Source organism: Parus major, chromosome 6 (assembly GCF_001522545.3).
Source record: "Parus major isolate Abel chromosome 6, Parus_major1.1, whole genome shotgun sequence".
Classification (NCBI taxonomy): Eukaryota; Metazoa; Chordata; class Aves; order Passeriformes; family Paridae; genus Parus; species Parus major.
In genome coordinates this window covers 7,931,146-7,955,590 of record NC_031775.1, presented here as the reverse complement: position 1 = coordinate 7,955,590, position 24,445 = coordinate 7,931,146, and the positions used below count along the sequence as shown (strand labels likewise).

Here is a 24,445-nt window from a genome sequence, read left to right as displayed (position 1 = left end):
GACTGAATCTGTGCTTCATTGGGTCAGCTGGCGTCATTCTTCCTCTCAGCTTTCTATTAAAAGCAGAGCAAAAAGGATTAGCTGAGAGTCGGAACCACTTTATTACCTGCTGTCCTCTTCAGCAGAAACATGAAAGTATAGCAAAATTCAATGTTAATCTGGAGTTTAGCCACTATTGAGGTTAGCCTGAAGTAGAGGGGACTCCCAAGACAAAGTGACAAATCACAAAGCCTACAGAATTCCTAATCTGACCCATTCAACAAAGCTTTTAAACAGTAATAAAAACAGCGAACGCCTTTGCTTGAGAAGCAAATATAACACTTACAAAAATAAGATACTACAATATTTAAGCACACTTATACAGTGTAAGCTGCTTTTAAAAAACTAAGCAGTTGCTTTCTTCTGACAGCAGCTAAGACCCTCACTGGAACTGGAGACAGAGCAGCACACCTGCTCACATTCTCACTCTGAACAGTCACTTTAATCCCTCATTACATGCACTGCATTTCCCAATGCCACTCCAACATAGTCTAACCAGTGCAGTGTTTGGTATTCCCCCTGCCTTTACTGTGTATCTCTTGGTGCTGACAGCATGCCAACAATAGCTCTGAACTCACTGATCTCACTGTAGATCACTGCTGTGACACAGCAGCCCCAAACCAAGCATTGTAACAAGAACTGGGCACATTATTCTTCCAAATTACAACCTATCCCATAACCAGTCTTGGGATCAGGAGGCATGGGCACTACAAAGAGCTAAATTTTTTATATGAAGAGGAAAAAGAGTAGAGGGACATAGTAGCCTCTTGAGAGGAAACTCCCTGCAGAGACAGATATGCACTCTCCATTAAGATTAATGGCTGTTTACAAGATAAATCTGTTAAAATTAAGAATCTATATGTGAAAGCAAATTATTCAGCAAAAAGTCCCTGCTAGATCTCACTATGACAACTACACAGAGATTATGCCAAAAGAAAAGACAAACTCTGCAGAACAGATTCTGTTCTTCACAGTCTGACATGCAACTTGGTATAGCTAATTATTTTCCCACAACACTTCGAGGTGACCTACCAGGCACCATTTCATCAAAACTGGATTTAGCTTCTGGATGCCTCAGCAGTGACTTGGGTGTCAAAACAATCAGCTGTAAGACAGAAATTTTTCAAAACACTCAGGAACTGCTGTATCTCCATTACGCATGCAACATTTGTAACACTGTGCATACAAAACCCACAAAATTAATTATATAGAATAAATTAACATGAATAGCAAACACAGTAAATTATTTTTCCTGTTTTGAAAGCCATGAAAGTTTCAAAATTATTCAGAAAATATAGCTAGCTTACTCTTTTTACAGGTTCTCAAAACTCACTGCTTAGTCTTCTTTTTAACAACAAAATCAAATCACAGGCTATGAACCAGTAAAACATTCAACAGCTGTATCTTGGGTCTTTGAAGTTCCAGCAATTAGACATGCAGATGATAGTTCTACAACCTGTAAGCTACATCATTAGTATCTTGACAAGGTCATCCAAAGATCTGCACAGCCAGATGGAAGCAAAGCTGAAAATCAAGTTTTAGAGCCATAGTAAATCAGAGCAGAGTTTATTTCCATCAAACTGGCAACTTCAGCCTGTGTTCAGTTAAGGTTTTTCACCAGCAATCCTTATTCTTTTCAGCACTGTGTCACATGCAAAGGCCACTCCTTGTCTGAGGGCTAATTTACCTGGAATAATCAAGTCCATTAAGATAACCTTACCGGCTTTCTGAATGGCAGCAAGATCTGCCTTCGGAGGACATGAAAGTAATTGGCTGGAGTTGAACAGTTCACCACAATCCAGTTGCAATCATATAGCTGGGAAACTTCAAACTGCTCAGTGAACTCCTGAGAGAAACATTAAAGGCATTAGGAAAATGTCTTAAAAAGCAGAAAAAAACCCTTGAAAGCCATCCTTCCATTTCTGGTTTTCAGCAACTCCCTTCCTCAAAAAATTTATTTAGCAGCTCTCAGCTGAGATTGTTTTATTAGCTAGCGAAGCATCCCTACAAATATTTTCTTTCTGTTTCTACTTCCTAAAAATTGATGCAAATAAACACAAAAAGTTTCCATTAATACAGAAAATATAGGAATTCCAGGAATGAAGACCGAGGAGGACTAGGACATCAGCAGATGGAAGAAAGAAAATAGAACTGCTTTGAAAGAACGTTGAACTATAATTAAAATTTTGAGTGTACAGTTAGCTTTCACTCTCTCTCCCATCCTGTAGAGCCATGTACTTTATCTGTAGAAGTAACCAATCTATGAAAGTCTTAGCCCAATCAAAATTAGAAGTTCCCCATTTCTGTACTCCTAGCAGTACAATTTAGCTCCACTGCAAAGAGCCAGGGTAGTCTCACTTGACCTCCTTTAGAAATTGGCTAGAGACACCTATTTACAGTACACACAGCAATATAAACAAGCAGGATCACTGACACTGAGGAAGCCATAAAAAGATCATGCTGCCAGAGATTAATTGTATGTGACCCCAGCTTTCCAATGAGCAGCAATGCTGCATACTTCCATTACTTTTATTGGGATCAAGTTAATGTTGCACCAAGACTTGAAGCTAAATCCTAACTGCTATACCCAGCTAAAAAGATGCTACTAACAAAAAATCTCTGGGATGTGAAAAGCAAGGAAAGGACTAAACTACTTACTGGATAGGCATCAGAATCATCATTGCTCATCTGCAGAAACCTCTCAGGTCTGGCTGATGAATGCTCTGGACCCTGGTAAAGGTATTATTTAAAACCATGTTAAAGAGCCAAATGAGCAGTTGGACATCAGTCTAGATCACTCACTGCATGAGTACCGCCTGTCCCAGCTGCACACCTGCCCCCAGCCAAAGGCACCAACAGCAGCACTGAGAGGACACACCACAGAACAGGAATTCCTCATCTTCTGTTTCCACATGGAGATTTGGTTTCATATGTATTTCCAATGTTTCTACCAGCTGCAAGTGATTTCTACCCTCAGTCTAGCTGCACAAAATGAAGACCAGTGGAAAGGCAGTGGGTCCATGTGGGCACAACGATGACCTTGCTAATGAGAGCAAACAGGAGCACAAGGAATGTCAGGAAAAGAAACACTGGGTGCCTCAGAGTACTGCAGTGACTCACACTTCGCGCATGCTGAACCAGAGCAGACTCAAAGTTAACTGCTGACTACTTTTGCTCTATTTGCAAGAAAAGCAGGCACAGGATCTCTCCCACTGTTGTTCACTGTTCAGTACAGGACCAAATACCTAGATGAATGCTTTAGCTAAAATGGATCAAAATATACACACACATTATCTGCCAGACTAACCTATGATTAATTTCTGCCACCTTGGGGGATATTTTATGTTCTGTCATTACTGAACACTCCCATGAACTGTCTCACTAGCAGTACCCATGGCAATTACTTGAATTGCACAAATGCTGTTAACTCCATTTTACATTAGGAAAACATGCATGCTGGCCACAGAAATTATCAGGAATAAGGAATGTAACAGAATCTGTTATTTTTCCTTTTCATGTCCCTGTTTATGAAGGATCAGAGAAAGCTGTGAGGAGTGTTAGAATGCAATGTGCTTTTTCATGTATTGCTATTGCTGATAGCCTTGGCTTGTTGATGTGACAGGTACCCTTAGGAAGGGGTTTCATTTTGCACACAGCTGTAAAGTATTTTAACCCAAAGACAAACTATTACACCTCTCAACTCTCTCCATGTCTCCTAAGCTAATAATGTTCATAAAGAGATTTTTTTTCTTTATACGGTTATCTCTCATCATAAGTTCCTCTGTTGAAATCTTAATACATGATCTCCAAAATCAGTCATTATTCTGACAACTAGTAATCCACCTTGATTGAACACATCGTCCTTCCTAATTCCAAGTGCAGGATTCCAGATCCATAGTAGGAACACAAAGATGATCAGAGGAGTGGAGCACCTCTCCTGTGAAGACAGGCTGAGAGAATCAGGATGATTCAGCCTGGGGAAGAGATGGTTCCAGGGAAATATTTTACAGCACCTTCCAGTACCTAAACAGGACCTGTAAGAAAGCTGGAGAGCAACTTTTCACAAGGTCAGGTAGGAGTAGGACAAGGGGAAATGGCTTTAGGCTACAAGAGAGCAAGTAGAAGATTGATACAAGGAAGAAAATCTTTACTGTGAGGGTGGTGAGGCACTGGCATGGATTGCCTAGAGCAGTTTTAGACGCCCTCTCCCTGGAAGTGTTCAAGGCCAGCCTGGATGGGACTCTGAGCAGCCCCTGGTCTAGTGAAAGGCACCCTGCCATGGTGAGAGGCTTTGAACTAGATTTTCTCTACAGTCCTTTCCAACAAAAAACATTCTATGACTACATGATTCAGTCTGCTTCATGGACTAAGGAAATTCAAAGGAAAAAAATATTCTGTTGGCAACAAAGGTATAACACAAATAGCCTAGAGCTGTGTCTTATATCACTGCTCCTTTGAATTCTGCCTCTGCTTTTGAGGTGCCAAATAATCTGGTCACAGACAAGAAACTTGAGAGCAAGGAACAAAGCTGCACAAAACTATGGTGCACAGTAGCAGCCCAGTTTATTGTAGCACCTCTGATGTTCACATCTGCTGTAAATGAAATCCTGCATTAAGCATGGCATACACAGCACAAACCCAGTGCTTCTCAAGCACACTGAAGTCAGTACACTGGGAACAGAGATGTTACCAGCAAACAATTACAGGACAGGCAGGTGAGGCTTCCCCATCACTCACACACTGCCCCAGCAACAACCTCAGTCCAGAGCCTCAGTGTTCACATCTATCTTCAGTTTCTGTGCTGACACCACCAATCAGACTACCAGCAACTGCTGTGTGGGATGGGGTAGGGTTTATTTCTGCTGTGACCACCTATCCAGTGAGACCTATACTGAATCCATTAGCTACTTTCAAATGAGTCCCCAAGGAGCCACTAGGCTGCAGAGTCTTTCAATCACAGCCAACTTGCCTGTGAATGCATGACCTAGAGGTGAAGGGATCCATATCCCATTAAGAATCCTTCCCCAAATCATCTTGTCCCCAACACTGTAGTTATAGAAAGACTAGACCTCCTGTAATGAAAAGGTCCTCTGGGAAGGTAAAAGATTTCAACAGCCTGGTGGGATTCTTAAATATTCCAAACGCAGCTGACACTATTAGCAAATTAAGCATGTTTCAGAAGACCTGTGCAAATCTTCAATGCCAAGTGGCAATGGGAAAAGATTAAATGTATTTTAAGTAGCAGAGAACCAGCCCCTTAAGCCAAGTGCTTCCCTGCAGAGGACCACACCTCCTGCTGAGGGCTCATTCAGGCTGTCCCCTCAGGATACAGTTAAAAAAATTAATTTATCAAAACCCTTGTGAACAGCATCAGACCTTTTATTTTTTAAGCACAATGGATATAGGAAGCCATTCATAAGATATGAATGCACCCCAGTGTATCAGGACAGGATCATAACTGAATAGAAATAAACTAAATTGTTTGTGAGAATAGCAATGACACAGTTTGTGGTGAAAAGGTCTAAAGCATTAATACAGATGGAGATTGCCACTGTGGCACATACTATGCTTTATTTAAATAGAAAACTAGAAACATACATGCAACAATTCATGAAGGTTAATGTATTTGAAAAGGAGAAAATTAACCTTGCCTGATATGATGTTCATGTAATCTTAAAAATAATTTAAAATATTTGAAGAACAATTCCACTGCTGCTATGAACTTCATATAACTTTACACATAGGGTGTGCCCACACCCTTCCCTCTAAGACATTGTCTACTTTCTCCTATACACCAAAAAAAAGACAATTAACAGCTAGTAGAAACATTTTCCTTTCCAGAAAGAGGGAGATTTCTTATTATATCAAAATTAACCAAGGTCAATTATTTTTGAAGAAGTTTTTAAATTGTTTTATGTCATTTCATGGCAAGAGTTACATTACTGCAGAGTTCACACAGACATACTTTATTCAAAAAAAAGGAAAAAAATGGGGGGAAGTGGTACATGCCACTAAGGACATGAAACTAAGACCTCAGAAATATTGCTCAGGGTTTTTTGGTTTTCACCAGTCAATCTATCTACATTCTTCTCTGTAACACTGAGGCAGCCCCACATGCTTAATGGTGCCTTCCTCCCCTGGGTTCCTATCACCAGTGGATCCCCAAGACACCTTTGGCTTTTCCAGCTGCAGAGAAGGCACTGCAGCCAGCAGTCCCCTCCTGCACATGCCAGCCAGCAGCGCTCACCATTCCTTCCATCCCGTGTGGCAGGAGCAGGACGATCCCGTTGTGCCGAACCCACTTGGCCTGGCCGGAGCTGATGAACTGGTCTATGATACACTGAGCCGTGTTGTGGAAGTCCCCAAACTGGGCTTCCCAGCACACCAGAGCATTGGGACTCGCCATAGCAAAGCCAAGTTCAAAACCTGACAAGCAAACAAGTAGGAAAATTAGAAAAATTGATTTCCTGAAAATTCTGTTCATTCCTCATTAAAAATAACCCCAAAATTAGAGCATGAACTGGATTTCTAGAGCCCCGTTATAAATCATGCAGTTTACAGTAGTACCATTTCAAAGCCTGACTTCTATCCTTCAAACTTTTCCTCAAACATTTCAAAATCATAGGAGTTTTTAAACCAACTAAACCCCCTCCCTCCACTCCAACTTCAGTATAATGTTTCTCTAAGAGCTCACTACTATCTTCTCCTGTAAAAATGTACTTACAGCCCAGTTAAAGACAATGCTGTGTAGAGCTGTGGAAATATTAAAATTAATAAATAACTCTTCTTTCCCCCTCTCATAAGCAGATGATGAAGAAAATTACTGGTGACATCAATTTTCAGTCTACAGACATGATCCTAGTCTTCAGATCTTCCAAGAAACTTGAATGTAACAGCTGCATGGCAAACATATCTTGGACTTGGATAAATAATCCTTTCTTAGGCAGGGCTAAGGACCCTTTAGGTTTCTGCTTCAGCATTAAAGTATATGATCTCTGTTCATATTTTTCTTTGACTTTTTGCTATAGCAGAGCCTGGAGTGCTGAATAAATACCTGTACTCAGATTCTCCACCTATAATTTGGAGTGATTGCAACCAAAATTTTAAAGCCCTCAGTAAAAAACAGAGTTATATAGCAGTGCTCAGGGTATAGAGGTTCTGACTGAGGCAAAACTGAGTCAATATACACAGAGAATAAATATTTAATTGCTAGATAAATTTAATGTTGAAGCTCTATACAGAATATAATGATGTGATTTCAACTACAGAACTTCAATATGGGAATACTCTCTTTGAAGCTTACCCCTCAGATCAACTAACTTTTGGGTTTTCAAAGTCCTTTCAACTCCAACCCAGTCAGGCAATTCCAACCCAGTTTTTTTCTTACCATCCCCATGGCAAGAAATCTTTGAGTCATTTGGCTTTTGCACTACTGATCTCTGAACAGTCCATCCATGACTCCAGCAGATGCTCATGGTCCCACCAAAAGACAACTGATACATTAGAGGCCAAAAGAAGACTGTAAAGACAGCCCTTCCTCTATGAGTCCCCATGACAGAGAATGACTTTTGCTGGCCTTGCCTTTGGCCTGACTGCCTGAACAGCCTTTCCTTCATCTCTGGCCTCCTCGTTTGTGTAATTCCACTGCTCTTAACACAATGAAAATGGCGGAAAACTTTACACAACTTCTTCAATCATATTCCCAAAGGTATCTGAAAAAGATTTCCCTAGATAGACTTGAATCCCGTTCTAATTTTACACAAGCATTAAGAGACCATTTCCACTGATTGGGTTACATGGTTGAGAAAATATGCAATATGTTCAAGACTTATTTGTGCATATGCTGCTCTCTGTAAGGGTGGGGTAATCTAGCATTTAGACAAGCACAAACTGAGGTCTTGACTACTCAGAATTATCAATAATCAAACAGTGCTTTTCAAAGAATATGGAGCTCAGTGCATACTTAAAATTTGGTCACAGCATACACATAATTCTACTTCATATATGAAAGATCACCCCTAAAATTCACATAGAAAAAAGAGTAAAATTTCTCATTTCCTATCTTGCTGACAACTTCAAGCTAATCTCTACAGGGTAACAATGTTCTAGGTGAAGCTGCATCAAAAAGTGTGATCTTAACACAGATACCATTTGCAAGCTTTCTGACAGCTATAAAAATATCTAGGAAAATACATCCAAATGTAATCTATACATTCTGATTAGCATTTTGAAAACAATGTTGCTGAGACTAGTATTTCATGGCACATGTGTCTGTGATACACACATCTTTGGTATACCAGAACTCAATTTTCCACCAAGGAAATGGCAGTGAGAGTTACTAAATTAAAACTATCCCAATTGTGATTATAGCAGTGGAATAACTTTAACTGTTGACAGACTAAGGAGTCTGTGAAGAATTACTACTACTACTTTCATGGGGAAAAAATAGCTTAGAGAACAAAATCTGAACTGCTCAATAAAATTTTAAAAAATGCTGGTGGAGAGAGATCTAGACAGATGCAAGATGAACAGCCCAGGAGAGGGTGAGATGCTCTCTTGAAAAAGTGAATTGTTGGGGCATCAGAGTCAAGGTCAGGGAAGGTGACCTGAACTAGAAAATCTCCACCATGCTAGAGATGAGACATGAACTGCAGGGGAGCAGGTTCCTACCCAGGTCCCTCATGAAGGCTCAACTTCAGACCAGAAAAAAAGAATTTAAAAAACAAACAAACAAACAAAGGCCACAGCAGAGACCTTGCAAACTTTATTGTTTGCATCTGCAGAAACAAGAGCTGAACATTTAAAATCCTGTGCAAATTTTGTGGGTTTAAAGAATTAACTCTTCCACAGGTATAAACAGAAAACAAGTTGAAGATGAGGAAATCCAAGGTAACCAGGTAGCAACACAACTTTCAAAGAATGTCAGGTAAGGAATCCACACACCCAAAGGATGCTGGAAAGCAACCAGCCAACTCCAAACAGCAGGCAGCTGCTCAGAGCACACCAGGGCACAGGGAACCAGGAATCAGCACAGCAGTCTGGTAAACTTCTACACTGAGGGGACAGAGGGAAGAAAAATACACAGCACTTGATTAAGGCTGCAAAACTAATGTTTCAATTGCTGGAGTTCATTATGGTCCCTAGATGACAGACCTAGAAGAAATGCCTGTTTCTATTAGTCCATTGCCTGCTGTGCTCCCTCACTGTTCTTCCGTCACTCTGGCACAGAAAGAAGTGTTGTCAACCAAAGTAGCAGCTTACACAGCATACTGCACTGTGTTTTTCCCCACAGCATTTTCATGATTGTCATAAGAATAGCTGTTTTTCAATTAATATAAATAAGGCTACAGACATAACTTAATTCAATATGAATTTAAAGTGACTTAGGGCATTAATGGTAACTAATGGTTAAAAGGGATTATCAGTACATGGATTTTATGTCAGAATGAAGAACAGCTCAGAGACAGCTTTTTGCTATCTTTAACAGAAATTCTAAGCCCAGGGACTACAGAGGGATATGCATCCTTTCACAAACCCAAACACAGCTCAGGACAAAATGAAGCTAATATCCATCTGGTGGCTGACTCTATTAAACAGGGAGACTGATGCCTTCTCAGAAGTCCATGCAGGTGCCATTGATTACTACAATCTAGTAATCTAGTCCTAGTTCCTAACACAATTTCTGACAGGTATTTGTATTTACTATCCCCAACACTAAAAATACAGTCTTCTGACTGAGCAGGAATACTACATATTTCATCCTAGGTGTGTATTGCAAAAAAATAATTTTACATTAATACCAGTCTTCTTCCTTTCATCTTTTGCTTTAAACTTGATGTTTCCCCTTGAAAAAATTATACTCCAAGTCTCATGGTTCAGGAATTTCCTGAACTACACACTACTTCCAAGTCTATCTACCCTGATATTACTTGAAAGCTCCCAGTATGAGATGCTCCAGCCCAAGATCTCTCTAGGACAGTATTGAATCTGACAAAGAAACTCACCTCTTGCATAGAGACTCAACACTACACAAGTCATTCTGAGGGCCAGAAAGGAAATCCTTTCAAGTATTTAAAAAATGCTGAATAGGTTGAATGGAGCATCTGTTAGTTACTTTTGTTTTTCTCCTCTATCCTAACCAGCAAGTAAATTCAGACAAACATTTTTTGCTTAAATGACTTCTCACGGCCATCACTTACACTTCCAGATATTCAGTTTCAGTACAAGGAGAAAATTACAGCAAGGCAAGTGGATGCACAACTAAATTATAATAATTTGGGTGTAACTAAAAATAGTAGGCATAGGATGTCAAACAAAATTATCAGAGGTTGTCAAATACTCTAAATTAGCAGAGATTGCTAAGTACTCTCATTTAATGTTCAGGTTACACCCACTCCAGAGCTTCCCGTAGGCAAAACATAAGCAGCTGTCTGAACTACAATTGAACAAGACTGCTTTTGTTTTCTAAGTGAAATTAATCCTGCCAGAGTATCATTTTAATGGAGCAATGGCTCCCCAGGCGTTCCTAACTAGCTTCACTACAACTTGGTGTAAAGCTCACAGCTCTGAACAGATACCAGCTCTTGGCTTACGTACCTGCCAAGGAAATAATCTGTAGTTATATCATGCTGGGCTGTTTCATCCATTTTTACTTAGCTCTCCCTCACAGAAACTAAGGGAATTCCCAAAATGCTTCTGAGATGCTGTGTATTAACACAGTCATAAAATAAATTCCTAACATTTTTTCACCATTTTTCCCCTTTATACTATCTCACAACTCTCCTTACAGCCACCAAACACTTCAGTGCACTAATTCTAAACTGTTTCTTTTAACAGAATCAGATAGTAGAAACAGCAGTTAGAGAAAGTAGTGTACAGCAGTTTTGGTTCTCCTGAAGGACCAACTCCATGAATTGCAAGCCTTCACTTATTCTTCTATGTATTAAAAAGGAGACCCAGTCATGTTACCAGCCAAATAAATATCAATTCTGATACCTCTTCTTTGACTCAGAGCCTTAACTAGAAGAGACATGTTCAGACACTGCTGCTTATCCCAAAACTGTCTCTGTATGGAGGTAATACACAAGAGTAACCGTGTTGGAAAAGGGCAATATATAAAAGCCAGCAAGAGAGAAAACTTCATAATAAAATCACTTCAACACAGAACATGGCATATTCAGTTTAAAAAAAATCCAACCCAACAAACAAACAAAAAGCCACATCACTTAACTATTTGTATCAATTTAATCTCCTTTACTGCTAGGAAACATCTCAAGGGATTTAAAGCTCTTGAAAATTAAAGGTATCAATACTATCCGTTTTGAAGAACCTGTCATCCCATCTGTGAAGCAGAAGTATGCAAACAGTATTGTTTTCAGCATACAAACAAAACCCTCTTTTACCATATTGCTTGGATTCAGTGAATTTTATTAAATCAAGTTTTGCTGGGTAAGGTGCAAGAGCAGGATGAGATCAAGAAAGAGAGCAAGCCTTCTTGGTTAGTTTTTTAAAGAATGGAATCGTGACAGAATTGCCTTCACACCATATCAACACTAGGCTTCCTGCTGTGTTGTTATTTTTGAAACAAAGTCAGATTTCAAACATATCCAGACATTTGTCACTTCTTTTGGAAAGTAAAAAGAGCAAATCCAGAACCTTATGACCCACTTACCCATAAGTTTTGCAACGACACTGTAAACAAGCTCAAATTAAGAAACCCCAGAACACACAGTGAGAAACAATAGGAAATTAGACACGATCATTCTCTGAAAATAAAAATTCTCTTGATTTTTATCCATGCCAATTATTTTTCTCCTGTTTATAAACATCCTTGCTTGCACTCTCCTATTTAGAATTTACATGTTAGCAATACAAAAAATGTGATTCTGTTCACACCAATTCTGCCAGAGTTAACAAAAATACCTAAAAAATCCAGTCTCCAGCCCATGCTCCAACTGTACAATTTTATATCACTTTAATTTTAATATTATTAGCAGTAGGTAACACGTAGCATTGCAAAAATTACTAAGTAACCAAGTATTTCTGGAACTTTGAAGGAAGCAGCTATCAACTACCACCTTTATCTACGACAATGCTTCAAGTTTTTCCTTCACACAATATTTTATTATCCATCGAATCAGTAACACTTTTGATAAATTATTAGATGTATTTTTTTTGTGCTCCACATTCCTCTTGCCACCCTCATGTCAGAGTAAGGTTATCCATTCTCTGTGGCTGAAGGTAAAATAATTCACTATGATTAATGCTATCACTAAAAAGAATTTGTTTCCTTGAAATAGCACATTCAGAATAGCAGTTCAGATAAGGCCAGGATGGATTTGTTATATCTCTATGACAAACTGTGTCCAGTCTTCTTGTTAGTTCCTCCTCTTTTAAGAAAGCATCAGATGCACATTCCAGCACTGCCAAGATCAAGAATAGCAGATGGATGCTGGTAACTGAATTCCAAAATTGTAAAATGTGGAGATGCTAGTTTAAGGGATGCCAGAACCTGAGAGGAAGAGCTTTGATACCTGTTTCATATGTGACCATTTTACAGCCTCTTTTTTCCCCCACATTCTTCTCCTTGCTGACCTCTGCTTCTTATCTAGCAGCCCTATCCAACCCCAGGCAGATCAAGACGTACCCAAGACCCCGTACTCGGAGAGAGAACTGTTGCACACGGTGTAGGGGGCCTGCTGCTCCCAGAGGTGATTCATGGGAACACAAGTTCTCTTGTCAACTTCTTGATCGTGAAGCACATGGTGACGATGGCTGCAAAGAGTTGTTCAAAGAGATTTATTAGCCAAGAATCATTTTGGGCTTTAACAGAGCTATTTTCAAAGCTAAAGCATCAAAGCTGTGTTCTGGACAGCAAGCACCATGGTTATCTCTGCCACACACAACACCCTGGTCTGGTTGAAACCAAGGGAGATAAAATCACATGTCTAAATACAATTGCTGCACTGTAAGGACTTTCACTGACTATCCAAGGCTTCTCAAGCACTTACAGAAATTGAAAATACCTCATTGTTAGTAGAACTGGGGAGACAGAAAAGGATAGGGAAGCTGTTGCTATAAAATAGAATTATTAATATAAAGAAATTCAGAGGAACAAACTTTTTATGAAAAAATTTGTTCTGCATTCCTCACAAATTCTAACATTTTCCTTGAAACAATTGTTGTTCGTCTGTAATGGAAAAAAATGTAATCTAATTTCAGCACTGAAACTTGAAGGAGTTGTATCCTCTTTCCTGCTATTTCCACTCACATGCACCATTTACAGTTCTCTAGAACACCATTAATCAGCATTAGAATGGGACATCAAGGAATACCAAAACAGAGATGACTGAAGTAATTACTGCAATCCATTAACTCTGTGAGCAGACTGAGTGAATCACAGCAATATGTCCAGCTTTACAATCACTGACATAAGGCCCAGTTATTCTACTGGTAACAATACTGTGTGTTGTAGAGCTGCCAACATTGAAATCTGAATCTTAGTGCACTTCCCTTTGCTATAATGAATGCCAGCAAAAGAGCTCTGAAATTCATCTACAACTCAACAATCTAAAGCCAGAAAAAGACTGAACCTTTGAAGAGCAGCACAAGGAGGGGAGTAGACAGAAAAGCGGAAATTCACACACCAAACAGCTGTTTGGCATAAATCACTTTTGCTGCCATAATTTTCATTTTGTCATTAAGCCAAAGACCTAGTTATGTGTTAAGCTTCTTGAGTACAAAGTTTTGTGTTTCCCTAGCAAAATGTAATTAAGATGAGCATAGATGGCCAGCCAGAAATATACAGACATACAATTTGCACACGTGCAAGTGCCAGATTTTCTGACATCAAACCAGTACAGAATCAAGGCTGTCCCCCTTCCCTCTGTCCTCGAGAGTTTGTCTCCAAGAGGGGAAGGGGTCTGGTGCTTCTGTCAGAATCTAGATAAAGCTGAAATCTATTGATAGTGTTGAGGACTGAAACAGAAAGAAAAGAAGCCATCACATGGAATAGTGAAAGAAAAGAACTATTTTCTAGACATCACTTTAGAAGATCCAAAATAGTGAAAGCACCCCATCGTGCTGTTTTATTATGCCAACACAGTACATTCAGTTCTTCCCAAATTCTAGCCAATAATGTACCAGAGAAGACAGGCACCAAAATTTATTTCTCTCTTCTACAAACATTCACAATGGAGCACAGTACAGCATTCACCCCAGGAACTGGCATCACATCAAAGGTTTCAATTAAATACATTATTAACATTTTACTCTACAGAGAATCAGGTAAGGCAACAAACTGTATATATTCTACCAAGTGATGAGATCCTGCCTTCATATATAACCCATAGGCATTGAAAGTCTCAGTACAAAGGACCTTATTTCACTTTAAAAGCCTCACCAACTGGCAACATGTTTGTTCACAGAGTACACAAGTTCCAAGCAGCCACCACTGGAATGGTATTTAAAAGATTCAGGATCTGCTGCAGCAACTATCCTCTCTTCTCAACAAGTAGATGGAATGCAACTATATTTTTGGTTAGAAATCAGGGGGAAAGATACCATTTCTGCTTTTCAGCAAGAGAAGGTAAAAAGTGTCTAAAAATGTTTGTTCTGGCTTAAATATTATACTTTAAAATGCTGCTTACAGATACACAGGAAATTTGATTATTATTGACTTCTAGAACCTGTAACATTCAGATTAATGCTGAAGAAAGGGCCCAAACTTTCCCCTCCCTGCAGAAGACCATATTTTTTAAACAAATGCCAAGTTGTTTCTTTAAGTGTGGGACTTAAACAGTTTTAACAACATTTAACAGTTATCTCAGTACTGACCTGAAAGTACCTCTCTCCACATCCTGGCCACTTAGTCGGACATGTATCCCTTCTTTGAGAACAGAGCCAAAAGCCATGTATTCTGCTAAGGCCCAGTCAACAAGCCTGTTGTTGGTCATTTCCAAGCGGGCTTTCAAAATCCGAGAGAGTCCTATGTCAGAATAAAGATCAGAGGTGAATGGATCTATTCCAGAGAAATTCTCCATTCACATTTAAATTCACCTTACATTCTCCTTCCTCATTGGCTAAGCTAAACACAGATACCAAATCAGGTCTACAAACTGTTTTTATAGAACTAAACTGCTGACAAAATAAAACAACTTGCTTCCTGAGCAAACAGTTGTGTAATGTTCATACCTTGTTTTTGAAGAAGAAAGTAAGGTTGACTGTGTCAGAAACTACTGAGGACAATTAAAAAGACCCATGGTGAAATTCTTCTTCCTCAAGGTTTATTTTCACATCTCTAACTCCCAGTAGTGTTTTATAAGAGACTGAAAATAGCAATTTGGTTTCTGAATTTTTGTCTTCCTTTCCTAATTTTTTTCTTGGCATTTGTCATATTGCACTTCTGGAGATGTTGCACAGTGAAAGAGGCTGGACTGATCAATACTATGAATATCATATAAATAGAAAAACTGTAGCAGCTGCCAATGGATTTTCAGTTGGTACGCAATAGCTGACTTTTCAGTGAAGATTTTATAACCTTGTGAGCCAAAACACAAGTTAAAACACTGTAACTTTCAAAGGGAAGAAAACTTCACAGCTGTACACAGGTACTTCCAGCTTCGAAGCCACAAGTCTCCTGTATTCACTGTCAATTGACAGCATCTTATTTTCACATCTGCACTGGTGATTTTGGTAAGCTGTCCCATATGTTATTTTCCCATATCTTCTTTTCCTTACTTTCCACAATTTTACAGAAAAACACCCCACTTTCTTTCCACATAAAACTCTCATTAAAACTGCCTCATTTTAAGTAAAAAAAAAAAAAAATCTTGAAAATTTCCCCTTTAGAATATATTAAACATTTGATAAAAAAGAATAATCTTCCTGTTATTTGTTGCAAGACTATATGATAGTAAGCTGTTTCATTGTGAAAGGACAAAGTACTTCCAATTCCTGTTTCTTTCCCCTTCTATTTCTCCACAAATTCTCTCCTACAGCCTTTTAAACTGCATAAAAGAATCTAGCATACCATAATTGCTTTGAACCATAAATCTACCTTATATACTGGCAAGTGTTCCCTAGTGTCAATGGTTAATCAACTTACTAACAACAGATCAATTTTCCTTTTTAATTAGAATGTCTAATACTAAATTTTATTGGCCAACTATGATTTTTAATTTATCAGTGTCACAACAAAGTGCACAAATGTGTGCACAAATAAGAGTTAAATGTATCCATTAATTGTATCTGCACAACAAGCCTGCAATTACAAACTGGGAATGCCCTATCATCATTACTTGTGTTTCATTTCCCAAAGGAACACAAACACATAGCATATTTACAGAAGACAAACTTTACTCCTTGATGGATGACTCTAGAGAGGATTAGCTTTCTCTCTTTAGAGATTTTAAAGAGAAAAAAGCTCTTTATTCCTTATCTTTAGTATGTACCCTACAAGTCAACAAAAGAAAAAAAATCCCCATGTTTCCCCATGGAATGAGCAAGTTATTGTTCCCAATAGTTGCTAGATTTCAACCTGCCCAGGAAATAAAACTATCTCAGAACTCTGACACAGTGTTGGGGCTCCCCAGTGAGATAAGCACTCACTATAATAGATGCCAAAGTGAGGACTGAATCTTTTTAGAACAAAAGCCAAGACTTTTTTGGGGGGGAAATGCAAGGACTTGAAGAATGAAAGGAGTTATTAACTTAAGGTTGCAAAGAGACTTTTACCTCCCTCAGAGAAAAATCTATTTTAATGAGGTATGAAACAGAAGTGGTGTGATACTGAAAGAATATTATGCTGAGAACAAGCAGCAGGAACTTAAATGTCACATTCTCCTCACCCATAGAGTGGAAGAATCAAAGTAAAAACAAGTTGCAGATATTTTTTTCTTTGAGAAATGGCCCAGGAATAACTTCCGTGCAGAAATAGAGTAATGGAGCATGACATGAAGCCAGTAGGAGACACAAAGCCTTCAGCTGACCTGAGTGTATTTTGAAGTCTTTGACTGGCACTGAACTAGCAACATTGCCAATGTGAGTCAGCAGCTCTTCTGAAATGCCTGTTGGAGGACAAGACATGCTCTTGGGCTCTCCATCCACGTTAAAGAAGCCTGGGAGGAAGAGATTTGGTGAGATGTTCAAGGATTGTTTAGGAGATATGTATATTACTTACAATTTATTCAACAACTCGAGTGACATTCTAATTAGCAGACTAAGCCTAGCTCTTCACCTTTCACTGGGAAACAATAGTTTTGATTGTCTGCATGACAACAGAAGCTGATCTTACAGGCACACAATGATCTATTTTGTTTCTGCTTTCACTCCCTGTGATGTCCAACTATGTGGGCAGAGGCAGCCAATAAAAGGCATATGGCACCTCAATCCCTCAAACAAAAATAAATAACATGAGACATGCTGCTTCTTCCTGACAGCCCAGACAGTTAACAGTACGGGAAAACCACTTCTCTGCTAAACTGGAAAATGGCTTTTTCAAAGTCAAAGCTTACTTTGCACATTTTTAAACAGAAGCATTTGTTTCAAGTTGATCTGGGAGATCTGGGTGGCAAATCAAAGATCACATATTCCATTTTATAGGAACACTGTCTGATCAAATCTGCTTAAATCCTAGATTCTGGTCTCAAAATAAAAGCACGTTCAGGTAGCACTAGGATAAGTGAAAGGACATTCCTTACCAGGCCAAGGTGAATCCAGCCAGTGCTTGATATGCAGGATCTTATTATCTTTAGATCTAGTATATGCTTCTTCACATATTCTATCATACTTTGCAATTTCTTCCTGTAGAACAAAAAACTTCTAAAATAGATAAACATAATACCCTCATCTCTTACAGATGACACCTCTTGTTCAGCACAATAAAACAAGCTATTTAAGTCCATGAGAAAATTTTGTTAAAATAATGCAAATAAATAAATTTAATTTTATCTAGAATCAAACAGCCTTCCAGAAATACGCTTATATACATTGCTTTAAATAAATCATATAGTTCACTGGACAGATGTTACAGAGGAATGTACCAGAAGCTGAAGCTGCAAGCATTGCTCTAAAATGAGACAAAATGGAAATATCAAATATAATTTACAATCATACTTCTAAGATCAAAATAATCCAGTTCTCATACTCCCGGCTATGAAAGACACTAAAGTTTGGAAAAGGATTTTCCAAAAAACTAGTCTGCCTTGGAGTGTCTAGCAAAAAATTTGCTGGCCACACCTCCCAATGGCAACAGATTGAATGCCATATTCCATAGAGGCAGAATGCCTCTGCAATATCTGTGTTTCAATCTAGAAGTTATTGAGATAGCTAATCTTTAACAGCACTTTTGAGCTCAGTCTGTACAGCCAAACATCCATCCAGGATCCTAGAACCAGTCACCAAATCCCACGGTGCCTCTATTGGCACATGATGTAATAAATGATTCAGGAAAGCTACTTCTGCCTGTGCTGTGATCCTTCTTAAAGGCAACAGAATGCACCTACCCAAAGTGCTTATTTCATGATCTGCAATATCACATCACTACCCCATTCTCAGAAGGTCCTTGAAAGTTTCAAGACTCCTCAGAAGGTTTCGTCTGCATTCTAAACACCCATTCTCAAAAAAATTAAGGTAAAGATCTAACCAGCTTAATACAGACACCACAATCTACACTTCATCTTTCTGGAATACTTCAAATGATCTCTGAGCTTGGTTGAATTCTTGTAAGAAAACTAAAAGGTTAAATTGATTCGATTTCATCATTGCTGGACACAAACCTGCCAATGTTATCAATATGAAGGTATCAACAGGAGTGTTTAAATACTGTCTTGCTGCTGAATCGAGGTCCCAGAGATGCGGAACAGCTGAAAAATGCCTCTATTTTCCAATGTTCTTATTTAATCACCTTCTCCCTCAGAATTGAAGCAATTTTTTATGTGCAATATATATTAATTACTTCAGAGCACTTCCAGTCCTTTTGTTACAACAATAGTATTTACATGAAAATCCAAGCCAAATTGAACCACAAATTGTCAAAGGGTAAAGACTTATCACAGTAAGGAAGTTTTCAAGCAGGCAGCATACAGTGACAGTTGGGTCTTTCCCCTTACAACTCCTTAGATTCCCTCTAACTCTGCTGCTGTATACCTCAAACTCCTGCAGCGTCACAGTCCCATCTGCAATCAGTTTGTCAGCATATTTCTTCAGCACCGGCACCTGCTTATGGATCTGCTTGTACATCAGAGGCTGGGTGAACATGGGCTCATCCATTTCGTTGTGCCCTCTCCTACGGTAACAAACCTGCAAAGGGAAAGATTGCTTCTGCTGATAAATAAAAATGTAAAATGGAATATTTCCATTTCATAGTTTAATAGAGATCTTAAGAGGTTTACTGCAAAAAAAAAACATTCATGGCTTTTTGTGGACCTGTTAGTTGCTTGGTATTTTAAAATCAAGAGACTAAAGGCCTTTTAAATCAAATATGTTCCTTGACTGGACCTTCTAAGTCACAAAAAACTAAGGAGTAGTATTTAAGGCACAGAATGAAAAGTTAAGAAAACCAAAACTTACCAAGTCAACAACCACATCCTTATTGAAAGTGTTTCTCCACTCTGCAGCTACGTTGCACACGTACATCACTGCTTCAGGGTCATCAGCATTCACGTGGAAAATGGGAGCATTGACCACACGAGCAACATCAGTGGGATATGGAGATGAACGGGCCATACGGGGGTCTGTGGTGAAGCCAATCTAAAAATTCCAGAAACTTCTATTAAAACAAATTTCAGCACCTTCCTCTATTCTGTTTTAAAGTTTGCATTTAATAGCCATTCATAAAGCAACATCAGCTTTTCATTGTGGCTAGCTTCTTTTTGCTCCCTTAAAAACCAAAGTAAGCTTAATCCAACTAAGTATTACAATTTGAATGGAATACACGTAGGTGATGAAATATTATCCACTCAAGAGCTGCTAGATACTAGGATCATTTTCAGAAATATCTCAACCATTCTAATAAGCAGAGGGGGCAAGGAACCCAGTTAATGACACACAATAAAAAGAGATAGATGGGCAAATATTCAGCAGATAAGTTGATTGGAAAAGGCTGTACTTGTTACCTGGTTGTTGACCACAACATGGATAGTGCCATTTGTAGTGTAAGATGGGAGGTCACTAAGATGAAATGTCTCATAAACCACTCCTTGTCCTGCAAAGGCAGCATCCCCATGCAATAATATGGACATAACCTAAGAGGGAGAATTGTACACACATATCCACACACATATTAGAAAGGAAAGCCGCAATTTGAGTTTCTCCGCAAGATTTATTGGCTCCCTATTTCTGTAGTGCTTATTAAAAAAACACAGTAATTTTATAATAAAATATAAAATTCTCAGCATTCTGCTGCCTTTTCTCAGCTTGCAAAAGAAATAAAGCTTTGAGCCTACTTCCTGAAGTTACCCTTGAGGTTTCATGTCAAAAACCTTACCTAGTTCAACAGGTGATATATCCCTTTTGTGAAGGAGGAAAAGAGGAAGATTCTGTGATATGAAACTACTGGCAAACTATTTTTATTGGAAATACCATGAAAAATTACCATTAGAAGTTACTATATTAAACAATTTTTACCTTTTTCCCTGCCGTATCCCCTCGATAAAACTGTTCAGCTTTTGTCTTGCCTTGCACAACAGGATCAACTGCTTCCAAGTGAGAAGGGTTAGCCATCAGGGACAGAGTGATTTTCTTGTTTGTTTTTCGGTTGATCCTCTCATGGTACATTCCCAGGTGGTATTTTACATCTCCAGATCCCTAACAAGAAAGATGTAATCACAAATCAGACGTGCTGCATCTGATTCACTAGGCCTAAAATTTGTATTTCAGCCTGAAAAATGCATCTGGTTACCTGAACATCATTGTGCATTATGGGTTTGACACCATAATTTCAAACTGGGACAGTGCCTATTCTATTATCTTTCTGTTGTCATCAAACATTAAATAAATACTTACAGCATATTAATTCATTCTTAATCTGTTCATTCATATAAAAAAAAAAAGAGATGCTTAGAGGTTATGAACTCTGTCAAATGGAATTTATTTATCTACAGTCACTCCTGAGAGACCTTCTGCATGCTAGAAGTATAACAATTTTTAAATTTGTTAAGAAATTTCACCAAATCATGTTCCTCAAACTAGAAAAGAAGGCATTGCAGCTGATAATACTGTTTTCATAACAGCCATGACCAAAACAATTGAAAACTATCTTGAATGTTGACCTCTCTATAGAGAGGTCTAATGAAAAAGCATCTTACCTCATCAGCTGCTTCAAGTTTGGGATCAAACTGACAGAAGATCTGCTCCAGCTCTTTTCGGATTACATTAGCCAATACATTCAGCCGACCTCTAAGAAAATTCCAAATACAGTTATGTCTCACAAATGGTACTAAGAGAGTCAACAGTATAAAACTCACAAAATCTGCAAACCACCCTGTCAGAAATTTGCAAATGTTCTCTTCAAACTTTTGAGCTTGAAATCCTTGATTCAATCCTTCTTCCAATAACAAAGTTCCTCCAGTGTGTTCCCTCAGACATTTTAGAACACCTTGTTATCCAAGTGAATTTTGTAGCTATCTAGCAGTCTTTAAATAATCACATTATAAATTAGTTAAGGCAGACTGCAAAAGTAAGTTCAAAATTACCCCACAAAGCTTTCTCAGTTCTCTGCAATAGCAGATATACCATGGCTGCTTTCACGTTTGCTTGCAGCTTCAACATACACTTAGGAGAGTTTCTCTACCCTTTGCTTTTGACACCTGTAGCCTCTTACTGACAGTTCTGTGTTCCAATTACCTCTTATGACTGACTCTTTCTACTTCAGCTTCACTAATATCAACTTTTAAAACAAAATTCTAGAACCCAAAACTTGTCCCAACGCTGTATGCCTATTTGTTGGGGTGTTTCCATTGGCATTACCTGTGAGGCATTCCCATTATAACATATTCAATTCCCATTTCACTGGATTTATCAATGATAGTCTTAAGTGCTGGAATCATTACTTCACATCCTTCCAAACCAAATCTCTTTTCAGAAGACCACTTGCGAGCAAGGAAGTCTTCAAACCTTTGCCAAAAAGAAACAAAAAACCAAGAGAAATTATTTGTATTAAGGTAATGTAGCAAATACTTATTGTTTACCATTTTACAGCAAATGAAGTTACATTAACTGTTTTAAAACATCAGTGAATACAAGTTATATGCTTCTGGAATTCAGTCACATAGAGAAGGAAACACAGGAGAGAATTCAGTCTTCTTTCTCCCCCATCTGAAAACCATTTACTAGGACTTAGAAACAATTAAGAGTCCCCATCTCAAAGACAAAATTCTTTTGACTTCCCAAGTCAAACTCTGTTCTCATGGATACAAATCTGACCACTGGGAAGGCAGAGTGACAGCAAAGAAGTCTCTTCTGTGAATTAAAGAAAATATAACAGAGAACTTGTATTTTCTAATATTTGTAAAAAAAAAAAAAACAGAGCAGAAAGCACACCTAATCCATATAGCAAGGCTCCTAAGACTGTGTGATGTAACACTTCAGAATGAGCCAAGAATCAGGACACTGGTATTTCTGCCTCAGCTTCAGCAGCAGAATGATGTCACCCCCTGACAGCTCTAAGCTCTTTCATTCTTTAATGCATTTGGGCCAGAGGCAATGTGAGTTATTAAAAAGTACCTTTCAACAAACACTGAAAGGATTATACATTGTAAAGCCTGGAGATAGGACAGGCAAAGAAAATACATCTTCATGAAAGTAGCTGTATTGGTTACATCATCTGTGCAGTGCCTCGCCTCATAACACTGCCATAATCCATTAATACTCAGCTTATTCCTCACTTAATCCTGACGTTTACCTCTTTAGACTGAAATCCTAAAGGATATGAACTGTTGCCAAAAGTGTCTCCTAGCTCACCCATCAATACCATACAATCCAGCCATCTAAACATGCCAGACCCACAACTGAGCTAGTCTGTCAGAATTCCTCAGGGAAGTCTGTGGGGCTATGCCAGTTTAGATATAAAGGGAAAGCACTGTGCCATGTGAACAGCAGGCCCCACAGGGTGAAGGAAAGCAGTGCACACGCTGATTTCTTCCTCTTTGCAGCAGCAAGTTAAGCCACTAGTGGACAAGCAGCAAGTTCATTACTTGAGGCAATCTGCCACTAAGTGTACAGAGCTACAGTATTTCAGTCACACCTTGCCAGTACCCCACACGCCACTGGGAGTCTCAGAGACCCAGCCTCTGACACTGCATGCATTTTCAGTGAGGAAAACATCTGGTGAAAGCTAGTTGCTCTCTGGAAATCTGGAAATGCTTGACCCTGCCCAGATCAGGCTCCACATCAGGGTCTAACATGTTTACTAATGCATTACAAAGTAGCTCAGAAATATACAAGTATTTTACATAAGGAGGACTTTAAAATGACCGTTTGTTCAACAACCTACCAGAAAACCATAAGGATGAGAAATCCAACTTTAAAATGCAGTTTCAAGTACCTGAACTCTGTAGTTCTTGGAATGAACATATTTTAAAAACAGTCTTGAGCAAAATAATGAAAACCTGCTTCATAAAGCGACAAAGCTAAAGTGGACAACCAGTTTTCCACAAAACTAGACATTTTTCCTAGGCCGTTTTCAAACAATAAAATAAAAAGCACTCTAAAGATAGCTGGATAGAAATTTTTTATAAAATTTTTTTCCCCATTCAGCAGACAATTAATTTGGCAGAAGATAAACATTAGGCTCCTTCATACCACTAGACCCCTTGATCTTTCCACAGCTTAGGCAGGAATAAAAGCACAAATTCTTGTCTTAGTATAAATGGAGATGGTTCATACTGAGGGACTTTTAAACAAACTTACTCAGTGTAATATTCACTTGACCATTAAGTGCCATTTTTGTTTCTGTTTAAATGAAACATTTAATGAGACATTATAACACTGGCAAACAAAACATCTGGCAAAAACATCTTTTGGCACCTCCTTTGAGCACTTCATTTTTAGGTCTTTGAACATAAAATCTTAACCAAAAAGTGTGCCTTTAGAAATCTCTGTCTCTTGTGTTTCACAACGGACATCCACAGTGTTTCATATTGTAAGGACTGAAATAAATCTTGTGTCTGAGAAGCCTTGTTCCAGGGGTAAGAGGATAATTCAGTCTCTGGGATCACAGTATTTCCAGATAGCCACAATGGGAGTAGTCAAAAAGCTATTTCCAAAAGTGCTTTCTTGTAGATACTAAAACTGCGGCTGCCAGGTCATGCAACAGCACAACACATCTTGGCACATCTCAAAATGAAAAGGGCAGAAACAGGACTTGAAATCACACACCAGCATTGCTCTGACACTTATTTTCTGAAAC

The 24,445-nt window shown here is 38.6% G+C and overlaps 1 protein-coding gene across 1 annotated transcript in view; it reads right to left on the bottom strand.

The window, feature by feature from the left end:
- Positions 1-24,445, bottom strand: part of OGDHL (oxoglutarate dehydrogenase like) — a 49,680-nt gene that overhangs the window by 5,203 nt on the left and 20,032 nt on the right. Inside the window, exons 7-20 of the mRNA XM_015633683.3 lie at positions 22,006-22,152; positions 21,345-21,435; positions 20,665-20,844; positions 20,154-20,282; positions 19,609-19,788; positions 19,186-19,338; positions 17,739-17,841; positions 17,028-17,156; positions 14,875-15,025; positions 12,686-12,813; positions 6,287-6,465; positions 2,698-2,769; positions 1,760-1,885; positions 1,072-1,144 (exon numbers count right to left, since the gene is read on the bottom strand). Of these exons, the coding sequence (XP_015489169.1) occupies positions 1,072-1,144; positions 1,760-1,885; positions 2,698-2,769; positions 6,287-6,465; positions 12,686-12,813; positions 14,875-15,025; positions 17,028-17,156; positions 17,739-17,841; positions 19,186-19,338; positions 19,609-19,788; positions 20,154-20,282; positions 20,665-20,844; positions 21,345-21,435; positions 22,006-22,152 (1,841 nt within the window). The remainder of the gene's footprint in view (positions 1-1,071; positions 1,145-1,759; positions 1,886-2,697; positions 2,770-6,286; positions 6,466-12,685; positions 12,814-14,874; positions 15,026-17,027; positions 17,157-17,738; positions 17,842-19,185; positions 19,339-19,608; positions 19,789-20,153; positions 20,283-20,664; positions 20,845-21,344; positions 21,436-22,005; positions 22,153-24,445) is intronic.